This window comes from Rhinatrema bivittatum, chromosome 1 (assembly GCF_901001135.1).
Source record: "Rhinatrema bivittatum chromosome 1, aRhiBiv1.1, whole genome shotgun sequence".
NCBI lineage: Eukaryota > Metazoa > Chordata > Amphibia > Gymnophiona > Rhinatrematidae > Rhinatrema > Rhinatrema bivittatum.
Genome location: NC_042615.1, coordinates 253375991 through 253400550, shown reverse-complemented (window position 1 = coordinate 253400550; position 24560 = coordinate 253375991). Strand labels below are relative to the sequence as shown.

Genomic DNA, 24560 nt, shown 5'->3' with positions numbered 1-24560 from the left:
CCAACTACCTCCCTCCAGAGCTCAGAAAGAGCATGACCCTCAAATAGTCTTCCTGCCAGAAGAGCTCATGGGATTCAACCCCTCTGATAGAGAGGACGTCATGTCTTCTCTGGTAGAGCTGCTGTCGGAGGGGTCATTACATCCTCCCAAAAAGTGTATTCAGACTTTTCATCTGTATGAAGGCATAAAAGACAGGACCCTCAGCTTCAGGAGCCACTCATTAAAAGACACAAATGACTCGCCCAGACTATGGGGCATCAGAACTCCATAGGGGACCAGATTCCTCCATTTTGTTGGCAACTGTGCCTCCTTCTCAACAAACGCACAGAAAGCCTGCTTCACAAACAAAACCAAGCAGGGACCCAGCTATTCTTAAGAACCTTTTCTCCTCGATTGACACGGACCGGCACCCGAGACTATCGCCTAGTCCACCAGAGGAAGAGGAACTCTTTCTCCCACAGACCTTTCATCATCGGTGAGGGAGGACAGTAGATAACTAGACCTAGTGGAGAAGCAAGAGCCAACTTTTTCCCCAGAACCAGATGCGGAGTTCCAGTATTCTCCTCAGACTTCCCCGAGCACCTCTACAGGGATCCTCTCTGAGGATCCGCCAGAGCTTTCATCGGCCTCGGAAGATCTTTCTTATTCAAAGTTTATTGAAAAGGTTGGCTCGGTCTTGAAAGTAGAAACAAGGAAAATGACGGATCTGATATCTGAGACAGTGGGTATTCTGAAGATCTTTGATGTCCCATCTGAGCCCACTGCCTTGCCGTCGCATTCGATCCTAGATGGGGGTCATGGACAAATCCTGGGAGTCCTGTTCACAGGTCAGTCAGTCCCCTGCAAAACGGATTTAAAGTTTCTGATGCATAAATCAACCCACTATGGCATGGTACAGCTGCCGCATGCATCAGTAGTTGTGGAATCAGCAATGAAGAAGGCAAAGAAATCCCACCTTCACTCCAGTATGCCTCCAAGAAAAGACAACAAGATTCTGGATGAATTTGGCTGCAAAGTTCTTCAGGGCTTCATGCTGAATGCTAGGATCCAACAGCATCAATTTTATATCTTGCATTACTTATATGAATGTATTCAGGCCCTGAAGCCATCCATACCGAAAGGTGCAGGGGATGACTCAAACTGCAACCCTTGATACAGCTGGAAAAGGGCCTACGGCACTTGTTGAGAACCATCTTTGAAGCTTTGGATACGTCCACACATACATCTGCAACTTCAATAGCTGCTCGCAGAATAGCTTGGCTCCATGCAAATGCAATCCGGGAAGACGTCCATGGGAAGCTTGCTGACTTACCCTGCAAGGGAGATAAATTATTTGGGGATACATTTAGGGAAACAGTCTCCCAAATAAAAGAGCAAAATGTGACTGGGCTCTCCTTTGCCTTGCCTGCTGATCAACAAGCTTCTGCAAAGAAATATTATCCCCATTATAAAAGACCTTACTACCAGATGTACTCGTACCGGCCATATTTGTCTTTCAGACCGCAGCCATCAAAGACGTACCAGATGCCTAGGCAGCAGGGGCAACAAAACCAGCCCACAGTATGTCCACAGAGCCAATGGCCTCAAAAACAGCAGCAGAGCTCTGTCCAGAAGCCCCAGCAGAGGCTTTGAACAGAGCAGGGCCATAGCTACCATTGAAGGTGGGGGGCAGAATTTCTCATTTCTACCACTTCTGGGACTCCATCACATTGGATCGATGGGTCTTGAGCATAATTTGCAGTGATTTCCAGCTAAACGTCAAGAGACAGAAAATGGAGAATAGGATTAAATGATCTGTTTTCACAGTGGAAAAAGGTAAACTCTGGTATGTGTACTTGGACCGGTGCTTGTTAATATATTTATAAATGATCTGGAAAGGGATGCGATGAGTGAGGTGATCAAATTTGCAGATGACACAGAATTATGCAGAGTAGTTAAATCTCAAGCGGATTGGAATAAATCTTGTAAACCGTTGTGATCTTCATTTGGAAGATGGCGTATAAAACGCCTAAATAAATAAATTGTAGGAGGACCTTGTGAGATTGAAAGATTGGGCTTCCAAGTGGCAGATGAAATTTAATGTGAATAAGTGCAAGGTGATGCATATAGGGAAACCCATGCTGTAGTTACACGATGTTAGGTTCCATCTTAGGAGTTACCACCCAGAAAAGAGATGTAGATGTCATAGTGGATAATACATTGAAATCATTGGTCAGTGTGCTGTGGCAGTCAAAAAAAAGCAAACAATGTTAGGAATTATTAGGAAGAGAATGACAAATAAAATGGTGGTTGTCATAATGCCTCTTTATCACTCCATGGTGAGACCGCACCTTGAATACTGTGTGCAATTCTGGTCACCACATCGCAAAAAGGATATAGTTTCACTGGAGAAAGTGCAGAGAAGGGTGGTCAAAATAAAGGGCACGGGTGGCTCCCCTAAGAAGAAAAGCTAAATAGGTTAGGACTGTTCAGCTTGGAGAAGAGATGGCTAAGGGGAAATATGATAGAGGTGTTTAAAATCATGAAAGAACTTGAACAGATTAATTAAATCAGTTATTTACTCTCTCAGATAATAAGACTAGGGGGCACTCCATGAAGTTAGCAAGTAGCTCATTTAAAACAAATCTGAGAAAATTATTTTTCACTCAACGCATAGTTAAGCTCTGGAATTCATTGTCAGAGGATGTGGTTTTGGCAGTTAGTGTAAATGGGTTTAAAAAAGGTTTGGAAAATTTCCTAGAGGAGAAGCTCATAAACTGCTATTAATCAATAAGGAATATTAGCTTGGAATCTATTTAATATTTGGGTAATTGCTAGGTACTTGTGACTTGGATTGGCCACTATTGGACACAGGATGCTGGGCTTTATGAACCCTTGGTCTGACCCAGTATGGTATATCTTATGTTCTTCTGACTCCCATCAATTCCTCACACTGTAACTCCTTTTTGGGACCAAACACAAACTAATCTTCTGCAACAAGATGTTCTTTCTCTGCTTCATGAAAGGATATTTTCTAGGATATTAGGAAATTAGGATATCTAATTTCTCCTGCACATCAGAACCTTCTTGCACTCCAATCCCCTGGTCAGACCATTTCTTGATAGAATCCTCCTTCTCCATAGATAAACAGACACTCACCTCTCCTCACCTGTCTACTATTCAATTCAGGAAATCATGCCCATCCGATATACTTAATGATCAGCTCTCCAAGGAACTCACGAACCTAGACCTTGCCAATCCTGACTCAGCTCTATTTTCCTGGCATAAGATCACTGAAACAGTTGCTAACAAATGGTGCCCAATAGTCTCCAAAACAATCAATCCTACAAAAAAAGGAAATCAACCCTGGTTTACCCCTAAACTAAAACAGATGAAACAGGAGCTATGTCACAAGGAAAATATATGGCGAAAAACCCCCAACACAGCCACCCTGTCAACGTTCAAAGGCTTTCTACATCATTACAGGACTTCTATTCTACTAACAAAAAAGGAATTCTATGCCAACAAAATTCATCATCTCCAGTATGATGCCCAGGCCCTTTTCGCATACGTTACCCAAATCACGAAGTCAACCCCTCCATCCATTCCAGACGAACAAGCACTATCCAAGGCTAATGAACTTGCTTCTTTTTTTCAACAGAAGATCTTGAATACGCTCGCCCTTCTACCACCAAATACTTTACCTCTCACCTCAGACAAGAATCCTCATTCACTCAAGGGAGCAAAGCTCGACAGCTTCGAATCAATATCCACCAAAGAGATTGAATCCCTACTAAAAAAACAGAAACCATCTAGTCATCCAGCAGATAACATCCCATCGAAACTCTTGCTTCTCATTCCAAACACGATTTCAGGACCTTTGACAAGTATCATAAATTGCTTTCTAACCCAAGGGAGTTACCCTGACAGTCTAAAAACCGCGGCACTTAAACCCCTCCTTAAGAAACACAATTTAGACCCAAATGAACCAGCCAACTTCAGACCCATCTCCAATCTCCCATTCTTAGCCAAACTAACGGAGAAGTTGGTAAACACCCAGCTTTCAGAGTACCTAGAAGATCACAATATCCTACACCCTTCACAATATGGCTTTCGCAAGTCACGCAGCACGGAAACCCTCCTCATTTCACTTACAGATCATATCATAATGGGTCTAGACAAAGGCTACTCCTTTTTATTAGTCCTGCTAGACATCTCGGCGGCATTTGACACAGTCAACCACGCCATCCTTCTGGATCGCCTAACAGATATAGGTATCTCCAGATCAGCCCATAGTTGGTTCAAGTCCTTCCTCTGCAATAGAACCTTCAAAGTTAAAATAAACAATAAAGACTCGCCTTTAACAAAATCCACCCTTGGCGTACCACAAGGATCCTCCCTATCTCCAACCCTTTTCAATATTTACCTCCTCCCCCTCTGCCAACTGCTAACTGATCTTAATTTAATTCATTATCTGTACGCAGACGACGTGCAGATTCTAATCCCTATTACAGAATCTATTTCAAAAGCGCTTATCCACTGGAATAATTGCCTTTTATCTATCACCAGCCTCCTCAACAGATTAAACTTGGTCCTTAATGCCTCGAAGACGGAGCTCCTCCTCATCTCTTCAAACGAAGAAAATATTCCCCTATCATCTCCACACAACTCCTACATCACCCATAAGCATGTGAGAGACCTTGGGGTACTTCTAGATAACCGACTAAACCTAAAGAAAATGGTCAACACCACATCCAAAGACTGCTTTTATAGACTCCAGGTTCTAAAACGACTCAAACCACTACTATTTTTCCAAGACTTCAGGACAGTCCTCCAAGCGTTGCTAATTGCCAAGATAGACTACTGCAGTGCCCTTCTCCTTGGCCTCCCCAAATCGACTACCAAACCACTGCAGATGATACAAAATGCCGCAGCGAGATTACTGACCAACACCAGCCGCGGAGATCACATTTCACCCATCCTCAGAAACCTACATTGGTTACCAGTAAATTTTAGAATCCTTTACAAATCAATCACCCTAATACACAAATCCATCCATCATCAACTCCAACTTGACCTCGAAATCCCCTTCAAACTACACTCCTCCAACAGACCAATTAGAGATATTCACAAAGGTACTTTGAATTTCCCCCCAACTAAAGCCACATGCCTTTCCTCGACCAAAGACAGAGCTTTTTCAATTGCAGGACTGGAATAACATCCCTTCAAGCCTCAGATTAGAACCCTGCCTCATAACGTTCAGAAAAAAACTCAAGACGTGGCTCTTTCACCAAGCCTTCGATGATCCTCCAGACAATCACTAGTCGTCATTATTCTCACCTGGACGTTTGGTCTTCTATCCTCTCGAACGATGGACTCTGGCACTTCCAAGTTAAAGCACCTTAAGCCATAACCCATATTATTTATTGTTTTATGTCATAATTACCTCCTGCCTTACCTTTCTTCCAGCTATTTAAGCTTCCAAGTTTTTTACTCCTTGTTAAATGTAACTTTGCCTTATTCACCTCTATTGTTAATTACTTTTATTTATTGCTTCAGTTATACCCTTGTTCTATGTAAACCGATCCGATATGGTTATTACTATGAAGGTCGGTATAAAAAAGTGTTAAATAAATAAATGATATGTACACTGCCTCAATAGTGCAGCAGGGAGTTCTATTCCAAATACTTCCTCATCCCCCAAAAAGCTGGGGGCCTTCTCCTGACCCTAGACCTTCCTCAACAAATTCATCCACAGGGAGAAATTCAAGATGACATCTCAAGTTGATTCTGCCATTCCTCCAGCCCAATAATTGGATGTGCTCAAGGATGCATATTCCCACATCCCAATACACCAATCCTCCTGGTGTTACCTTTGCTTTTAGGTCAACACCCAACACTACCAATACAAGGCTTTTCGCTTTGGCTTCTCATCTAGCCCAAGAGTCTTTGCAAAGTGCCTGGCCACAGCTGTGGCCCATCTGAGAAGGAAGGGATTAAGACTATTGCCCTATCTGGATGATTGGCTGGTTGTATCACTGCAGTCTGCAACTCTTCAAACATACCTAACCAAAACAATTCTCTGCCTCGAAAATCTAGGTTTCATTGTAAATTACAAGAAGTCCAACCTCCAGCCACCGCAGATGATATAATTCATAGGAGCAAAAATGAACACCGTTGTGCAAGGTGTTTCTTCCAGATGAGAGAGACAGAGTCCTTAGTTCCATAGCTCTAAACTACTACAGCATTCTCACTTCTCTGCACAAGCAATTCTAATCTTATTGGGACACATAGCAGCAGCAATTTACATCGTCCCTCATACTTGCTTCACATGTGACGTCTGCAGTGGGGTCTCAAATCCCAGTGGTCCCAGTACAGCCAACCAATATCCAAAAGGGTAGTGTTGACTCATGCAATGAAAATAGACATAGCCTGGTGGCTAAAGCCATCTGTCTTAACTGTAGGAACGCCATTTCACCCCTGACGAATCAGCTAATTCTGACAGCAGAAGCATCAACAAAAGGTTGGGGAGCCCATTTGTGTGGTTTAAAGACACAGGGGTTATGTTCTGCCACAATGGTCAACTTTCAAATAAACCTTCTGGAGTTGAGAGCGATGAAACATGCAATTTGCACATTTACACTTCAATGTAATGATACACACAGACAACCAGGGAACAATGTTCTACATAAACAAAGAAGGTGGGTCCAGTTCCAGAGTATTATGCAGGGAAGCAGTACAGATTCTGGAATGAGCAGAAGTACGAGCGATCACCTTGCGAGCAACCTACCTACTGGGGGTTGCAAACACGGAGGCCAACAGGCTCAGCAGGATCTTTCATCCCCACAAGTGGTTCCTGCACCAGAGCGTGATGTACAATCTCTTCACCACATAGGGCATGCCATGTATGGATCTGTTTGCAACAGAGCAGAGCAGGAAACTAAACCAGTTTGCTCCTTCTGTCCAAATCCAATAAGGCACTCACAGGATGCGTTCCTCATCTCCTGGGGGGGGATCTATTCTATGCATACCCTCTGATACCACTAATATCTCGAATGGTGCAAAAATGCATCATGGATAAGGCAGATCTAATTCTGATTGCTCCAGCTTGGCTGAGACAGCTATGGTATGTTTAGACACAGGAAGGGGGTACTCTGCTACACCCGATGCATGCATCCCTTTAACTGACAGCGTGGAGATTGAAAGGAGGGCATTAGACCACCTCCAGTTATCACATGGAATTCAGGACATTCTTGTATTAGCTACAAAACCATCAATAAGAGAGAATTATGCTTGTAAATGGCACATATACCTTCATTTTTATCAAACAAATGATGTTTGTTCATTCTCCTGTGCCCCTGAACTGCTGTTGTGGTATTTACATACATTGTTTGCAGCAGGACTAGTCACCTCCTCTATTAGAGTCCACTTGAGTGCAATAGCAGCGTATCATTTCCCAAAGAATGGGCTCTCCATTTCTACAGATGCACTAGTATCTAGATTCATGAAGGGACTTATTTGTGTTCTACTTGCAGTTCCTTAGGATTTGAATATTGTCCTGGAGAAGCTCATGCTTCCACCTTTCAAACCCATGAAGTTGGTCCCTAAGAAGTACTTGGAAAATAGTGTTTCTAGTCACAGTAACTTCGGCGAGACAGGTGAGGGAGCTTCAGGCTTTGGTTCACTATTCCCCATACTTACGGTTTTACCATGACAAAGTTACTTTGTGGACGCATCTATCCTTCTTACCAATATCTCAATATCTGCTTTCCACCTGAATCAGATGATCACATTGCCAACATTCTTTCCAAAGCCGCGTTACAATGAAAGAGAGGTTGCTGCGCACCTTGGACTGCAAAAGAGCATTAGCTTACTACAAAAAGAGAGCTCAAATAACCAAACGTGCATCCCAATTGTTTGTATTGTTTAACCCAAATGTGCCAGGTGCTCCAGTAGCAAAAAGTACCTTAGCGATATGGATAACTCAGTGCATTCGGTTCTGCTAGGCATCCCATTCCTCTAAGCTTCTGGGCTTTGTTAAAGCACATCAAATTAGAGCCACTGCAGCATCTCTTACATATTTATATACAGTACCATTTCTGGACATTTGTAAGGTAGCGACATGGTCATCTGTACAAATCTTTACATCTCAATACTGTCTCGACCAATAGTCAGCATCAGATGACTCATGGGCTCATCAGTTTACATCATACCAAAGGAGGTCAAGGCTGTCCACGAAAAGGGTGGGTTGTGCACAGTACAAGTATGAATTGATAGCCTCTAAGGATCACATCATCCTCAATGATCAGTGCACTGTGTATGTATTCAATGCCACCCTAAGCTGGGAACACCCAGAGCATGGTAATTCAGCCTGCTTTTTGACAGGAAAAAAAAAGCAAGTTTGCTTAATGTAAATAGTGTTTTCTGTAGATATCAGGATGAATTAACCATGTGATCTTGCCCTCCTCCCTGGACAGATTCCCTATGCATTGCTGCAATATCGTAGCTTTCTCATCAATTGAGGAGAAGGAGATGATCACGTGGGAAATTATAGCACATTAGAAAGCTCTGTATTCTAAGGGAAAGTTCTGCCCAGAGGACGTCACCCAGAGAGCATGGCTAATTCATGCTGCTATCTATGGAAAACACAGTTTACAGTAAAAACTTGCTTTTACTATTCAGCAGTATTCTCATTCTCTAGGCTTCCTTTTCTCTCCTGGGCCTCCCGTTCCTTCCTGGTCCTGGCTAGTTATACTCCTTTCCTAAAGATCTCCACCCAGGATCAGGGGTTTAAGGTGGATTGGGCCAGATCTCTGGAACTAGTCCTTTAAGATGTTCTCGGGTTTTCTCTTGTATACTCCTTCACAGTAACATTTTATTAATGTCCACATGAAGAGCCACAAACGTGGATGATATATAAAGCATAACTTTACAATACTCATTTATTTTCTCCTGCAAACAAGTATAAATTTATTTCCACTTGTGTAGTTCTTCTCCAGTATCTTTCAACTGAACAAGGCAGAACTCCATTTCTTCTTTGCAGTGATCAGCTTTACATGTATTTGAAACACAGGAAATGCATTTCAGGTTCATCTGGGGGAAACTGTAAAGGATAACAAATGCGGTTTTCATTATTTATATACGTTCTGCTTTTCAGGCACTTTCAAAGTGGTTTACATTCAGGAACTGTAGATATTTCCCTATCCCCAGAGGGCTTACAATCTAACTGCCTGATTCACTAAGGCTTTTCTCCCACTCTGTGTCTATGGGAAAATATCTTGATGAATTAGGCCCTAAGTTTGTTCCTGAGGCAATAGAGGGTAAAGTGTTTGCCCACAAGGCATGGAAATGGGATTTGAACCCTGATGGTCCTGGTTTGCAGCCTGCTGCTCTAACTACAAGGTTACTTCTCCCCTCAATTGACATTTTACCCTGGTTCTCACTGATACACAGTGACTTGAACCAAACTGTGCTGGCCTGTTTGGGTTCTGGTAGTATTTTCTTTTCCAGGCAGCCTTCCCACTAGCACATCCTTGCATTGCAGGGTAATAAATAGTAAGGCTATTAGCTATTGCAATTTGTATTAGATGCGCTAAACGTGCTGTGGGTTTTTTTGGCGCTAAAGCCCTTATTCATACCTGGGCAAGGTTAGCTCCAAAAAAAAACTGTGAGCATGACTCTGGGATTCCCTTGCAAGAACGTGAAATAAGAGAGAAGGTGACACACAGCCTGGATGGAGCCAGAAATCATACAGGCCTAGAGATCCTTTCTCTGCATCACAAAAGCAGAGATTTTTCTGTGTGTGTGTGTGTGTTTGGTTTTTTGGTTTTGGTTTTTTCTTGGCAGGTTTGCAAGTGTACTTGTACTGAACTCACTCTATTGGTATATGTGTTTTGTTAGGGCACTTTTTGTTACTGTATGCAAATAGTTGAGTCTTTAGAAAGAGTAAAATGGCATAGTTCTGTAGCACAATAATGTTTGAAGAAAAAAAATTAACACAATCAAAAAATGAACTGTGCGGAGCTCCCGTTTGACTTAATCTGAAATAAAGAATCAAAAATAATTGTGGGTGCTAGTTGTAACATTTTTTTTGAGTATCTTCAATTCTTTGTTTTAAATAAAGTCAAATGGGACTGGAGAGGAAGTGAGGATTCCAATATTACTGTAACCTCTGAGGTGAGGTCCTCACTGAGCAGTCCACAGCCCACTCTCAATTCCAAGGGATTAAGATATCTAAACTTCCCATACAGTTCTAAAGTCCCTCTCTGAGTTCCAAGATTCTCCCCTAGACCCTGAGTATCATTAACACGGTCTTTGTATACAACAGTAATCACATTGAAGGTTGTAAGTGATTCCAAATTTAACTTTACTGACAATGGTGAAATAGTGAAAGACTATTTACAATTACTCATTCAATCCAATCTATTTACCTGTGTAGCTCTTCAATAAATCTGTAACTTTTGTAATCCTTTTCTTTCCTTCCTGATCCTTGCCAGTTGTAAAGGTAGTTTAGAAGCATTACATTATTGATGATGGATCTATGCTGGATCTTTCAAATGAATATCCATATGGTTATAACTCTAAGATTGAATGTTCAGCTTTTCTGAGTACTGAAATTTAATTTAGTGTAGCATAGTTATGTGGTTTTAGTAGGGCTGTTGTCTGTACCTTACTATTTCATCAGATAGCTTGTTTTCTGCTTGATTGATGCGCTACTATGCACATGAGCATTCTTGTCTATTTAAAGCTGGTTGGTTTATCAAGTAACATTACATTACATTGCATGTTTATATATCTCCCTACTCCAAAAAAAAAAGGCATAATTTTAAAACTGTTTGGCCTTTTTTCTTCATGATGATGATTTTATAAAACTGAGGAAGATTTATGAACATGCATATATGGCGATATTAGAAAAGTTCTTCTCCCTTAGAGGGGAGACTTTTAATGTCCCATGCTTCTTTGAAGATATTTGCATGACAGCTTGTTAGAATATTGTCCCCTTGAAAAAGGAGCCTTTTACCAAAATAAGAAGCAGCAGCATAGTGACCAAGCACGAGGAGTGAGAATAAGTGCTCAAGGCAGGTGGATGTTTTAGGCTCCCATGATCTGCCCATCTCACTATTTCCACCATGTATTCTCCCCCCTCCTTCTCTGGTGCAGATTCCCTGACTCCTACCCATGCCTTTCTCGTTACCGGCATAGTGCGCAAACTCCTTACTACAAAAACTTACTTTGCCTAACCAATTAAATATTTTGTCCAACTGCCTCTGCTGAATTAAACAAACCACTTCCCTTCAGGATTGACTGCTGTTACTACTTCTGAACATTGCCTGTCAACATTCTCTCTCACCCTTGTGTTTTTGCTTTTTTGGGGGGTTTTTAACTCCATTCTTCATTCTTTCAGCTGTTACTTGTTTGTAGGTGTCAGAGCTCTGGAATGGGATTTTGTTTTTAAGCAGGAAGTTTCATCATCCTCCTGCTTGGCAATGAATTCACTGGGCAGGGCATTAACACCCTCTACCCCCCCACACACACCTTTTTCACTATATAATACGGTTTCTCACAGGACAAGCAGGATGGTTGTCCTCACAAATGGGTGACATCGAAGGTGGAGCCCACCACGGAAAACTTCTGTCAAAGTTTAAAAGAACTTTGACTGGCCCCTACTGGGCATGCCCAGCACGGCACTGACCCTGCAGCCAGCAGGGGTCTCCCTTCAGTCTTCTTTTTTCCGCGCAGCAGTTGCCACGCGGTGAAAGGAGCTCTTCTACCACGTTCCTGACAGGAATTCGGTTCTTTTCTTTCCGAAGAAAATTTGCCCCTCAGGGGTCTCCCTTCGACAAATTTTTTTCAGCTTCGCGGAATCCGGTAAGTTTTTTGCCATTTTTTATCGACTTCCGTCGATTTTGGCCCTCGAGGCCTGTTGGCAATTACCGATCCCGCGGCTAAATTTTGGCCTACAGCCATGGCGACGGGGTTCCGTCGATGTCCGGATTGCACCCGGACTATGTCAATCACAGACCCCCACAGGGTCTGTGTTTTGTGTTTGGGTAGTGAGCATGATGTCCTGACTTGCACTAAATGTGCCCTAATGACACCCAAAGGTCGCAAAGCCAGGATGGAGAAGATGGGGCTCCTCTTCCATGCACCCACCCCGACGCCATCGATAGCATCGACGTCATCGGAACCGGCACCGTCGAAGTTGCACCATCATCGTCAACCCTCCGGTGACCGTCCTCCATCGATGACTTCTCGGCCGTCGACTCCCGTCCCCTCCCCGGATGGGCGAGGAGATCGGAAGGATAAACATCGCCATCGACGGCACAAGTCTCGGCCCGCCGAGGATCCAGAACCATCGACCTCTGTACAGGCCGAGCCACCGACAAAAAAGCCTCGGTCCGACCTGGCACCGTCCACGTCTCGATCGCAGGCACCGAGGAAACCCTCACCCTCTCCGGGTGTGGGAGCCGTGATCCCACCGGTTACGGTGGTCCCTCCGGCTCTGCCTCAGCTTCCCTCTCCCGTCGAGCCGGGTATTGTTACCCCTGGTCTCCGGGCAGAACTGGACCGGCTGGTCCAGGAGGCCATCGAAAAAGCGATGCGAAGGTTCCAACCTCCACCGATACCGATTCCGGCACCGACTCCGGCACCGACTCCGCCACCGAGGAGGGAAACGACCACCGAGCCTCTAGTGGAAGCGCTGGCACCGCTACTGCATCGCATGGAGGCACTCATGAAGGCCCTTCCATCGGTGATTCCAGTAGCACCGACGACTCCACCGTCTTCGACTGGATTCTCATCGGCAGGAGAAACACCGTTCCTGATTCCCCCTTCTGGGGTGGTCCCATCGGTGCCTTCTCGTATATCTCCACCGATTTATCCTTCGGCGCCATCGATTCCAAGACCGGCACCGATTCCATCGGCGCCCCCGAAGCCCTCGATGCCATACCCACTTCCGCCTTCAGCACCGATGCCTTCAAGATTTCACTCGATGCCGGTGGATCCTCAACCAGGTCCTTCAGGGCTTCAACCCCCACATGATCCCTACGATACCTGGGGTGATGATACATCTTCTGACACCGATTTGCCTTCACCACCATCTCCTACAGAGAGTAGAAAACGTTCTCCTCCTGAGGATCTTTCTTTTATTAGTTTTGTGAAGGAGATGTCGGAAGTTGTACCTTTTCAGCTACAATCTGAAACCGATGACAGACACCAGATGATGGAACTGCTCCAATTTCTGGATGCTCCTAAAATCATCGCTTCCATCCCTATTCACCAGGTATTTCTGGATCTGTTGAAGAAAAACTGGGAATCTCCTTCATCTGTTTCCCCAGTTAACAAGAAAGCTGACTCAACATATCTCGTTCAGTCAACACCAGGATTTCAGAAGCCCCAACTAGATCACCGCTCGGTTGTAGTTGAGTCCGCGCAAAAGAAAGCCAAGCGTCTGAAATCACATTCTTCTACTCCACCTACCAAGGACAACAAATTCCTGGATAGTGTGGGACGGAAAGTGTATCATGGAGCTATGTTGATTTCACGCATAGCTTCATATCAACTTTATATGACTCAATACAACAGAGCCATCCTTAAGCAGATGCAAGACTACGCTGACACCTTGCCGGATCAATATCAACCACAGCTTCAAGCCCTTCTCCACAAAGGCTTTGAGGCAGGGAAGCACGAAATTAGAACAGCCTATGACATCTTTGATGCTTCCACAAAAGTTTCGGCCACAGCAATCTCAGCCAGACGTTGGGCTTGGTTAAAATCATCCAACCTTCGCCCAGAAGTCCAAGACCGTCTATCTGATTTACCCTGCTTAGGGGACAATTTGTTTGGAGAACAAATTCAGCAAATTGTAGCTGAATTAAAAGATCACCACGAGACGTTGAAACAGCTCTCTTCCATTCCAGCTGAGGTATCCTCCAAACAACCTCCAAAGAAGGACACTAAAAAGTCGTTCTTTCGTCCACGGCGTTATTATCCTCCATCGGCTAGGCCTCGACCTGTACGGTCCTCCAACAGAGCTCAGCCACGCCAGCCTCGGAAGCAAAGACCTACTGTAGCCCCACCCCCGGGACCTGCGGCGGGCCTTTGACTTCCCTGTAGAGAGCACATGCCAAACCCCTCTTCCAGACATCCCTGTGGGAGGTCGACTGTACCATTTTTTACAACACTGGATACAGATCACCTCAGATCAGTGGGTTTTAGCGATTATCGCACAGGGTTACCACCTCAACTTCGTCACTCTTCCAGCAGACTCCCCGCCTCTTCAAGCATGGAGTCTAACCAGCCATTTGACTCAATTACAACAAGAAGTATTCCTTCTTCTACAATCAAATGCTATAGAACCCGTCCCTCCCTCTCAACGAGGAAAGGGATTCTACTCCAGGTACTTTCTAATACCAAAGAAATCAGGGGGGCTACGACCTATTTTGGACCTTCGAGCCCTCAACAAGTACCTTCAAAAAGAAAAGTTCAAGATGGTAACCCTAGGCTCGCTTCTCCCTCTGCTGCAAAGGGGAGATTGGCTGTGCTCTCTCGACCTCAAAGACGCTTATACCCACATTGCGATAACACAATCTCATCGCAAGTACCTACGTTTTCTGGTGGGCCGGAACCATTACCAATATCGAGTACTTCCTTTCGGCCTGGCATCTGCACCGCGGGTCTTTACCAAATGCCTCGTTGTGGTAGCAGCATTCCTCAGGAAGGAAGGTGTCCACATCTACCCCTACCTGGACGATTGGCTAATCAGGGCCTCCACCCAACAGATTGCTCACTCCTCCCTAAAATTGACAATTCAAACACTCCTTTCCTTAGGGTTTCTTGTCAATTACGAGAAATCTTGCTTAGTCCCATCTCAAACCTTATCCTTCATTGGGGCAGACTTGGACACCTTACAGGCAAAAGCTTACCTTCCTCATCAAAGGGTTCAAACCCTAATATCCTTAGCTCGCCAGCTCCAGTCTCAAACCACAGCCACGGCTCGCCAGTTCCTCGACCTCTTAGGACACATGGCATCCTCGGTTCAAGTCACTCCCATGACTCGACTAGCCATGAGAGTAACACAATGGACTCTGCGACATCAATGGATTCAAGCTTTTCAGCCTCTGTCCTCCATAGTCACAGTTACACAAGCGCTACGCCTGTCCTTAACCTGGTGGACAAATCGTGTCAACCTCCTTCAGGGCTTACCCTTTCTCCTACCAGACCCGCAGGTCATCCTAACCACCGACGCATCCCACATCGGTTGGGGAGCCCATGTAGATATTTTACAAACTCAAGGAGTCTGGTCTCGAGAGGAAGCCAAACACCAGATAAATTTCTTGGAACTGAGAGCAATCCGCTACGCACTCAGAACTTTCCAAGCTCTCCTATCGAATCAGGTTATCTTGATACAAACGGACAACCAGGTGGCCATGTGGTACATAAACAAGCAGGGAGGCACAGGCTCCTTCCTTTTGTGTCAGGAAGCTGCGCAGATTTGGGCGGAAGCCCTCTCCCATTCTATGTACCTCAGGGCCACCTACTTGCCGGGAGTGGACAATGTATTGGCAGACCAACTAAGCCGTGTCTTCCAACCACACGAGTGGTCACTCAATCCCTTAGTAGCGACCTCTCTATTTCACAAATGGGGTTACCCCCACATAGACCTCTTTGCGTCCCCTCAGAACCACAAAGTGGACAATTACTGCTCCCTCATTCGGAGCCAACACTCTCGGCCCAGGGATGCCTTCTCCCTCAAGTGGGCAACCGGTCTGCTTTATGCATTCCCTCCACTTCCTCTTCTATCGAGGACTCTCGTGAAGCTACGCCAGGACGGAGGAACCATGATCCTGATAGCACCTTACTGGCCACGCCAAGTATGGTTCCCCATACTCCAGGATCTCTCCATCCGCAGGCACATTCCCTTGGGAAACGACCCGCATCTCCTCACTCAAAACGACGGATGCCTCCTCCATCCCAACCTCCAAGCCTTGTCCCTGACGGCATGGATGTTGAAAGGTTAGTCCTTCTGCCTTTTAACCTTTCCGATTCAGTTTCTCGTGTCCTGATAGCTTCACGAAAGCCCTCCACCAGAAGGTCCTATTCATACAAATGGAAAAGGTATACATCATGGTGTGTTTCTCACTCCCTTGATCCCCTTTCCTGTCCAATCTCTGACTTCTTGGACTATTTATGGCATCTCTCGGAATCAGGTCTTAAAACCTCTTCCATAAGGATGCATGTCAGTGCGGTAGCCGCCTTCCATAAAGGTATCGAGGGTGTCCCTATTTCAGTACAACCCCTGGTAACAGGCTTTCTTAAGGGCTTGCTCCATCTGAAGCCACCTTTACGTCCTCCGGCCCCATCTTGGGACCTTAATCTGGTTCTTGGTCGTCTAAAGAAACCACCTTTCGAACCTCTGTACTCCTGTGACTTGAAATATCTCACTTGGAAAGTGTTATTTCTTTTGGCTGTTACTTCAGCTCGCAGGGTTAGTGAATTACAGGCCCTAGTTACCTATCTGCCTTACACTAAGCTCCTGCAAGATCGAGCGATACTCCGCACTCACCCTAAATTTTTACCTAAGGTAGTTTCGGAGTTTCATATCAATCAATCCATCATACTACCTATCTTTTTTCCCAGGCCCCACTCCAACTCCGGAGAACAGACTCTGCATACCCTAGACTGTAAACGGGCTCTAGCTTTTTACCTTGACCGTACAGTTTCTCACAGGAAGAGCACTCAATTATTCGTCTCTTTCCATCCTAACAAATTAGGACAACCTGTGGGTAAGCAGGCTCTTTCCTCCTGGTTGGCGGACTGCATCTCTTTTTGCTATCAGCAAGCTGGCATTCCTTTTCAAGACCGTGTTAAAGCACACTCTGTGAGGGCCATGGCGACTTCAGTGGCACACCTTCGTTCGGTGCCGCTTCCTGACATCTGCAAAGCTGCAACCTGGAGTTCTCTCCATACCTTTGCAGCCCACTATTGTTTGGACAAAGCTGGAAGACAGGACTCCATCTTCGGCCAATCTGTCTTACGTAACCTTTTTCCAACCTGATGTACCAACACCCTTCCACCTGCCTGGTAGGGTGCGGATGCCCTTTCCAAAATTCTACCTCAGTTGTTGTCCTCACGAAACCCGCCCGCCCGCGGGGTGGCGGGCGGGTTTCGTGAGGACAACCATCCTGCTTGTCCTGTGAGAAAGCAAATGTTGCTTACCTGATGTAACAGGTGTTCTCACAGGACAGCAGGATGTTAGTCCTCACGAAACCCGCCCGCCACCCCGCGGTGTTGGGTTCGTTTTATTTTTTCCTTTTTAGGCACTGCCTGTAGCTTTGAAAATCAGACTGAAGGGAGACCCCTGCTGGCTGCAGGGTCAGTGCCGTGCTGGGCATGCCCAGTAGGGGCCAGTCAAAGTTCTTTTAAACTTTGACAGAAGTTTTCCGTGGTGGGCTCCACCTTCGATGTCACCCATTTGTGAGGACTAACATTCTGCTGTCCTGTGAGAACACCTGTTACATCAGGTAAGCAACATTTGCTTTCTCAGTCTTTGCCAAAAGACCAAGAAGAGACCATCCTGATCTCATAGTTCATACCTTGTGCTTAGATCTTAGCCAAAAAGAGACTGAGAAACGCATAACCCCACCTCATCACATGATTCTGATACTGAGAGTTCAAATGAATGCAACCAATAAGAAAATAAAACCTGTAGATGTAACTTTGTCCTGAGAAAAATTGTTTTCAGTAAATATTTTTAGACTCTTTACTGATATGTAAAATTTTCTATTTTTTTCCCTTGAAGGTTGGTGGGGAAGATCCTCAGCAGCATTCCCCCAGTCCTGCTGCAGCTGTAAGTAAATTGGGAGCAGAAGAGCCTATGAAGAAAAGTGAAGACAGACACATTTTCCCAAAACAAATCACAACAGCAGTGACTGAACCAAATCAGGATCAGGTGACTTCCAGAGTTTCAGAAGAAGAAAAGTCCACATGTTTCAGCAAACCAGGTGTGCTAATGTCTCATTGGAATGAAGGAGAACCATATTCTGGAAACTCAAACGATCTGCAAGTAAGTTGTAGCACAGCCGAAAATAGAAGATCAGGAGCAAACAGTTCAAATCCAGGAGATTCCAGAAAGGAACATCTGCAAGATGAGTTCCAGCAGCACGAGGGGAACAGAGTTTCCACAATGAATATTGATAGTAACCAATTACCTAGCAATAGTCTCCCTACAGTGAGGAATGATCCTGTAATGACAAGCAATTCCACTGTCAGTAGCCATTCTGCAGATTTCAGAGTATCCAGAACAAGACAGCCAGAAGAAAATTACTACTCTTATGAAAGTCGTTCCCTGGCTATGGGCAGGGAAAACAGGAGTGCCCATCAAGACAAGCCAGACACGAAAGATTTGGTCACAGGACATAAAAGTTTCAACACCGAAAAAACAGATGTTAAAATGAGCACCCAAGAAGAAGGAAGAGACCCAAATGATGTCGACAACTCTGGTAAGTGGAAAAATGCTGATGGTATGGGAAGAAATTATATTAGGGAGACAACTAGAGACGACACTTCCCTTCAGCCTGAGAGAGAGAGAAATGCAAGATTGGATAGCACGGACACAATCTATCACAAATTTGGCATTGCAGAGGAACCTGGCATGGACTGTGGAACAACTAATGGCATGGTCTCTGTGCCTAGCTTTTACAAAGAGTCATCTTCCAGCCCCTGTGTTAAAAAGATCATTGACACTGATACCCAAAGAAGCAAAAATGCTCCAGCAGAAAGTGGTGAGGGAACATTTGATCTGTTCGATTCCATGGCTGTTATTGTTGCATTTTCATCTGTCATAGTCATCCTTCTATGGAAATATCTGCGAAATTAAGGCAGCTTAAAGCACATTTATGAGAATGATAAATCAATTTCATTTTAGCTAACTCATTTTATTAGGCCAAAGACAATGGCTTCTTTTCCTCTAGAGTTAATGTTATCAAAAATTAGACTAGTTTGCTCAGAACAGTGATGTGCTGTGGTTTAAACGTTGGAACCTGGCACTGTGAATCAGAAATATTGCTTGGTCTCTCACATTATAATCTGTTCTCTCCCTTGCTCTCTGTGAGGTCCATATTCAGTCACTGTCTGGATAGCAAAGTTAACCAGATATCCGGCTCTTTTGACCGACCAGAGTTAGCCAGCTAAGCTTGAATATTGGAGTGAGCCTGATAACTTAGCTGCCTAATTCAACCCTGCCAGTTATGCCCCAGGAACTCCCCTAACTTATTAGCCTGCTAAAATATAACCGACTAAGTGCCCAAATATTCATTTAGCTGGATATCTTCTGAGTTATCCCTCTAAATGCTTCTGAATAGGGACCTCTTAGTTACTGTGTCTCAATCACTTTTTCCTGTGCCTCAACTATATGGGATTATAATTGTGAGAGAATGTGTGCAGTGTTCACCTTCTGCCAGCAAGGGCCCTCAGTGGGCCATGTGACCTGCTGCTCAGTCCTCCAAGTTGTGTGGCTTGGAGGCCTCCATGTTTCCTGCATTACCACAGTTTAAAAGCCGTCTTCACAGCAAGCACCCTACCTCATCTTGGAGTCTCCTACACTCTGCGATGTTTTTACCTTAGATCTGTGCTTGGCCTTATTATTGTGGACTTCTGTATTTGACTTAGGCTTTGCTTTGTATCTTTGGTGTTTGTTCCTAGTCTTTGTTCCTGTGTCTTGTTTGGCCCCAGTACATGGCCTTCTGTTTCTCTTATTTTGTTTGGCTTCTTCTTGTTGTCCTCTTCCCTATTCTGTCTTGTTTGTGAGCACTCTTTTGTTTTGTCCTAGCTTTAGTCCTGTCCTGTCTTAGTGGGTGGTGTTCAGTTCTATGAGCACTTCAAGTCCTGCCGGCTACTAGATCCTGAGCGCTCAACCCAAAGGGGAGGCAGCTGGTCAGGCAAAAGGTTCCTGGACTCTGACATCAAGATGAGTCCAGATGAACCCAAAGGAGTGGCATTATGAACTCTCTCCCATGTCGGGCTAAATTTTTTCAGGCCTGAATCTAGCCAGGTATGTGCCCTGCTCTTTTTCTTTGGAAAAGACCTGGTTTTTGAGTTCAGAATCCAGAGGCTAGATTTGCTGTTTGTATTTTACCAAGAATGCCTCTGATGTTTGTGTGACTTGTTCGTTTTCGATATTCGAGACTCCAGTCCTAGCTCCACTTAAGCCATCCTCGGTCTTGGTTCCTTTTAAGCCAGCCTCAGTTTTAGCTGTTGTGGGAATCCTGGCCCCAGTCTTGGTTCCAGGTAATCCAGTGCTGATTAAACCAGAACCTGCTCCTATTGAAAACCTAATTTCCTTGTTTCAGGGCTTACATCTGTCCTCGATGAGGGAATCAGATTATGCTTCTGGCTGCATCACTGATTCCAGTTTTGACTTAGAGACTCCATCTCCGCCAGCAGAAGCTGCTTCTAGTGCTGCTCTGCAAGCTCCATCTCAGCCAGTGAAAGCTGTTTCAAGTCCTGTACTGCAGACTTCATTCTAGCCAGTAGAAGCTGTTTTAAATCCATCTCTGAGGGCATCATTCCAGTCAGCAGCTGTTTCACAGCCTGCTCCAGATCCAGTACCAGCACATACAACAGAAGTTCCACAGCCTACTCCGGATCTAGTACCAGCACCTGCAGAAGCGGTCCCACAGCCCACTCCGGATCTAGTGTCAGCACCCACAACACTGGGCCCACAGTTTGCCCTGAAGATTCTATTCCAGTCTGACTCCAACTCCATTCCTGGCGCTCCAGCCCAGGCCTTGCCTTGCTTCAGCCCGGCTCGGACTCCAGTCCAAGCCTTGTCTTGCTCCAGCTTCAAATCTGGTCCAGGCCTTGCTCTGCTCCAAATGGATCCTGACTCCATTCCAGATACATTAAACCCAATTTTCAGTTGAGATCCAGGGGGAGGTGTTCTCCCTAGGGGTGTCTGGAATTCACCCTTGTTAAAGGGGGGGGTACTGTGAAGGTCTGTATACAGTACATATCTCCTCCAAGCAGGGCCCATAAGGGGGCCTTGTTACTTGCCGCTCAGTCATCCTAGTTGCATGGCTTGGAGAAGGCCGGCTCTAGAGCAAATGGCACCCTGTGTGAAAATTGGTGCCCCCCCCCCCCCCCCCGACCAACTGATCCTTGCTCCTTGGAGGCAAAGGGTAGGAAATCAGACTGGGAGGAGGCGGGAGAAGGGTAAGCATGCTCTTCATGCCCCCACCCCCCACACATCACTATTGTACTGCCCTTAAAAAATATAGAAATACACATTCTCTAGATAAAGAAATGCATCTGCAGACTAAAATGACTTATTTTTTTCATTGTCTATCAGTCATGTATCCTTGGATCACACATCACCAGTGGAACTGAGACAAAAAAAAAATCTCCAACACAAATTCAAATTTTATCTAAATAACCAAGGAGTGGAATACACCTCCGTTAGACTATGCATACGTTGGCCTGCTGTTAACTAACCTGTATCTGGCAACATGGCTATAACATATTACAAGAAAAACTCCTAAGGGCCCTATATACAGTAAAGAAAGCCATGGCCAATTCTAGCCACTCAGCAAAACTTTTTAAAATCATTTGACAGCATTGTATCAATTTTAGAAAATAGATACAAGATCATATTGAGATGATATTTAATACCTCATTGATAACCAACATCTGTAGGTATTTTTTGTGTTAACTGCTGGAGACAAATATAGAATAAAGAGTCCATTAAGCAAAAATAAATGTGCAGATAAAAACTTTGCTGGAAGTCACCACAAACTACATGATGTATGCAGTGAAACTTTATCATTCCTCATAGAATATCAAAGAAAATCAAGAAATATGAATCATAATTGTAAAACCATACTAATGAGAATATTTTAAAACATCTTATGATTAAAACATCTGATATTTAAAAAGTTATAAATTTCCCAAAATATCAAATTATTTCAAAACAGAAGAAACATCAAATAGCCCTCAATTATTAAAACTAATAAGAATTAAAAATCTGCTGTCCATAACTTGGGATCTTTTGATTTCCAGTCACCCAGAGATTGTTGCGGAGTGGGGGAGGTGGGGGCCACACAAACTTTTATCTTCACACACAAATACACAGGCTCACACGCACAAGTTCATTCTAACACATTCCCTCTCTCATATACACGCCCAAGCAACAACCCTATGTATGAAAAGACAACATTGCAAACATTACACCGAGCACTGGAACATCAATACACCTCCTATTAGGAAAACAGAACAAGCCAAGCTGCTACATAAAAATTTCACACTAGTAGAATAACTCACCTCAGTTACACTATGCAAAACACAGACCCTTACCAAATACAGAATAAACACTATAAAGTATAAATATAAACATGCAGACAAAAACTGAAATGGAAACCACAACAAGCCAGATGCTCTATACGATGCAACAATGGAAAAACAGAATTGCTACCATTCCTCATAAAACAATAGAATCAAGAAAAAGCAAGTTTGCTTATCGTAAATGGTGTTTCCCATAGATGATAGGATGATTTAGCCTTACTGTTTGGGTGACGACATCCGGGTTGTCACAGGGCGGAGCTTTATGTTCCAAGCTCTAGGAGCTTTCTGAACTGCGTCTGCGAGGCTGTTCCCACGCTCCTCGAGGTGTCTCCTCAGTTACAGGCCGATACAGTACAGTGCGCTCCAACGGAGCGCACTGTTAACCTGCAATTGGACGCGCGTTTTCCCTTACCCCTTATTCAGTAAGGGGAGGAAAACGCACGTCCAACCCGCGGAACCTAATAGCGCCCTCAACATGCAAATGCATGTTGAGGGCCCTAATAGGTATGCGCGCGCGATTCAGAAAGAAAAATGTGCAGCCAAGTCGCACAGTTTACTTTCAGAAATTAGCGCCGACCTGAGAAAGTTTGATATCCAGGTGCCCTGAAATTGTTTTGAATTTGCAGGAGGCAGGATGGTTTGCTTGCAACTCTCTCCTCTCTCTCTCTCTCTCTCTCTCACTCTCACACTGGCTCTCAATCGCTCACATATACACATGCATTCTCTCTCACTTACATAGGCTCTTAATTACACATTTACACACATGCTGTCTATCTTTTCACACTTACACACACAGGCTTTCAATCGCACACATACATGCTGTCTTTTTCTCTCACACACAGACTCTCATTCACATGCTTACAAACATTCTTTCTTTCTCTCATTTACACACAGGCTCTCAATCACATATTCACATGCTCCCTTGCCTAAACCAGCTCTCAATCACACACACACACACACAAGATCTCAAGCACATATGCTTGCTCATTCAATCACTCTCCACCCCTCCTCCAAACTAGCGGCAGCAGCAGCCTCCTCCCAACCCTAAAAGCAGCAGCAACCTCCTTCATTTTCAGCCCTCACAGAGAAAGGAGTCCCATCAGCCGCGAGGGTTGACGTTGTTCCTCATTTTACTCCGAGCTGCGCTGCTCATCCTTCAGGCTGCCCCTCTCTTTTTTCTTTGGGCCGATGCTGAGCGTACTAGCATGGTCTCTTCTTCCCGCGCACGCACCTGCCGCTCACCACTTTCTCTTCCGGGGCACGGGAAGAAGAGAGCATGCCGCTGCCGCTGACTCCAGCTTTCCTGCTGCATTCCGCCCGGGCTATCAGCATTTTAAGCCCGGGCGGAGGACCTGTTTCGCTTGGGTAGGGGGAGCAGCTGGGACAGCAAGGGACCGGGAAGTGTGGCGACACACCTGCATGTTCTTGGCGACACACTGGTGTAGAACCGCTGGTCTAAAGTGCAGAGCCTTTTGTCTCTCATTAATGTGAGGGTTAGAAAAAAAGACTGGTAGCAAGATTGACTGACTGGTTCAGGTGAAAAGCTGAGACTATTTTGGGTAGGAAGGAGGGATGAGTCCATAATACTAGCTTGTCATGGTGAAATTGTAGATACAGATATTTGATTACTAAGGCTTGAAGTTCACTTATTCGTCTTGCCAATGTCACTGCAATCAGGAAGAGAACTTTCTATGTAAGATATTTTGAGGATGCTGAATCCATAGGGTCGAATGGAGCTTTCATCAAGGCTTCGAGGACTATATTGATGTCTAAAGGAATAGGAGGTTTCTGAAATGAGGGATGAATATGAGTCAAACCCCTCATAAATTTTGAAATGAGAGGATGGGAAGAGATTGTTGATCTTTCTTCTGAGTGGTAAACCACTATAGCACCCAAATGCACATGAATTAATGTGACTGCTAATCCCGACGTAGATAATAGAGAATGTAAATATGATAATAAAGTGCGAAGGGGGTTAACTCCCTGCCAGTCGCACCAAGTAGAATATTTTTCCATTTGAAGGCATAATTTTTCCTTGTGGAAAGTTTCTGTTATTAGTATGCCCGCGATTTGGGAAGGAAGCTGCAATTGTCAACACTTTCCAATCAATCTCCATGCTGTCAACTGGAGAGAGGAGTGCATGGAATGGATAAGATTTCCCCCTTCCTGCGTCAGAAGGTGCGGGCTGTTTCCCAGAAAAATCAGTGTTTGGATTGACAGGTGAACTAGATAGGCATACCATGGTT

General features: G+C 44.7%; 1 protein-coding gene across 3 annotated transcripts in view; it reads left to right on the top strand.

The window, feature by feature from the left end:
* Positions 1–24560, top strand: part of MAVS (mitochondrial antiviral signaling protein) — a 143592-nt gene that overhangs the window by 102502 nt on the left and 16530 nt on the right. For 2 of the 3 annotated variants that reach the window (XM_029593594.1, XM_029593577.1), the window contains one exon: positions 17780–21916. In XM_029593594.1, the coding sequence (XP_029449454.1) occupies positions 17780–18856 (1077 nt within the window). In that variant the 3' untranslated portion in view covers positions 18857–21916. Of the gene's footprint in view, positions 1–17779; positions 21917–24560 lie in introns of those variants that run through there. The other variant, XM_029593586.1, reaches the window with a different exon arrangement.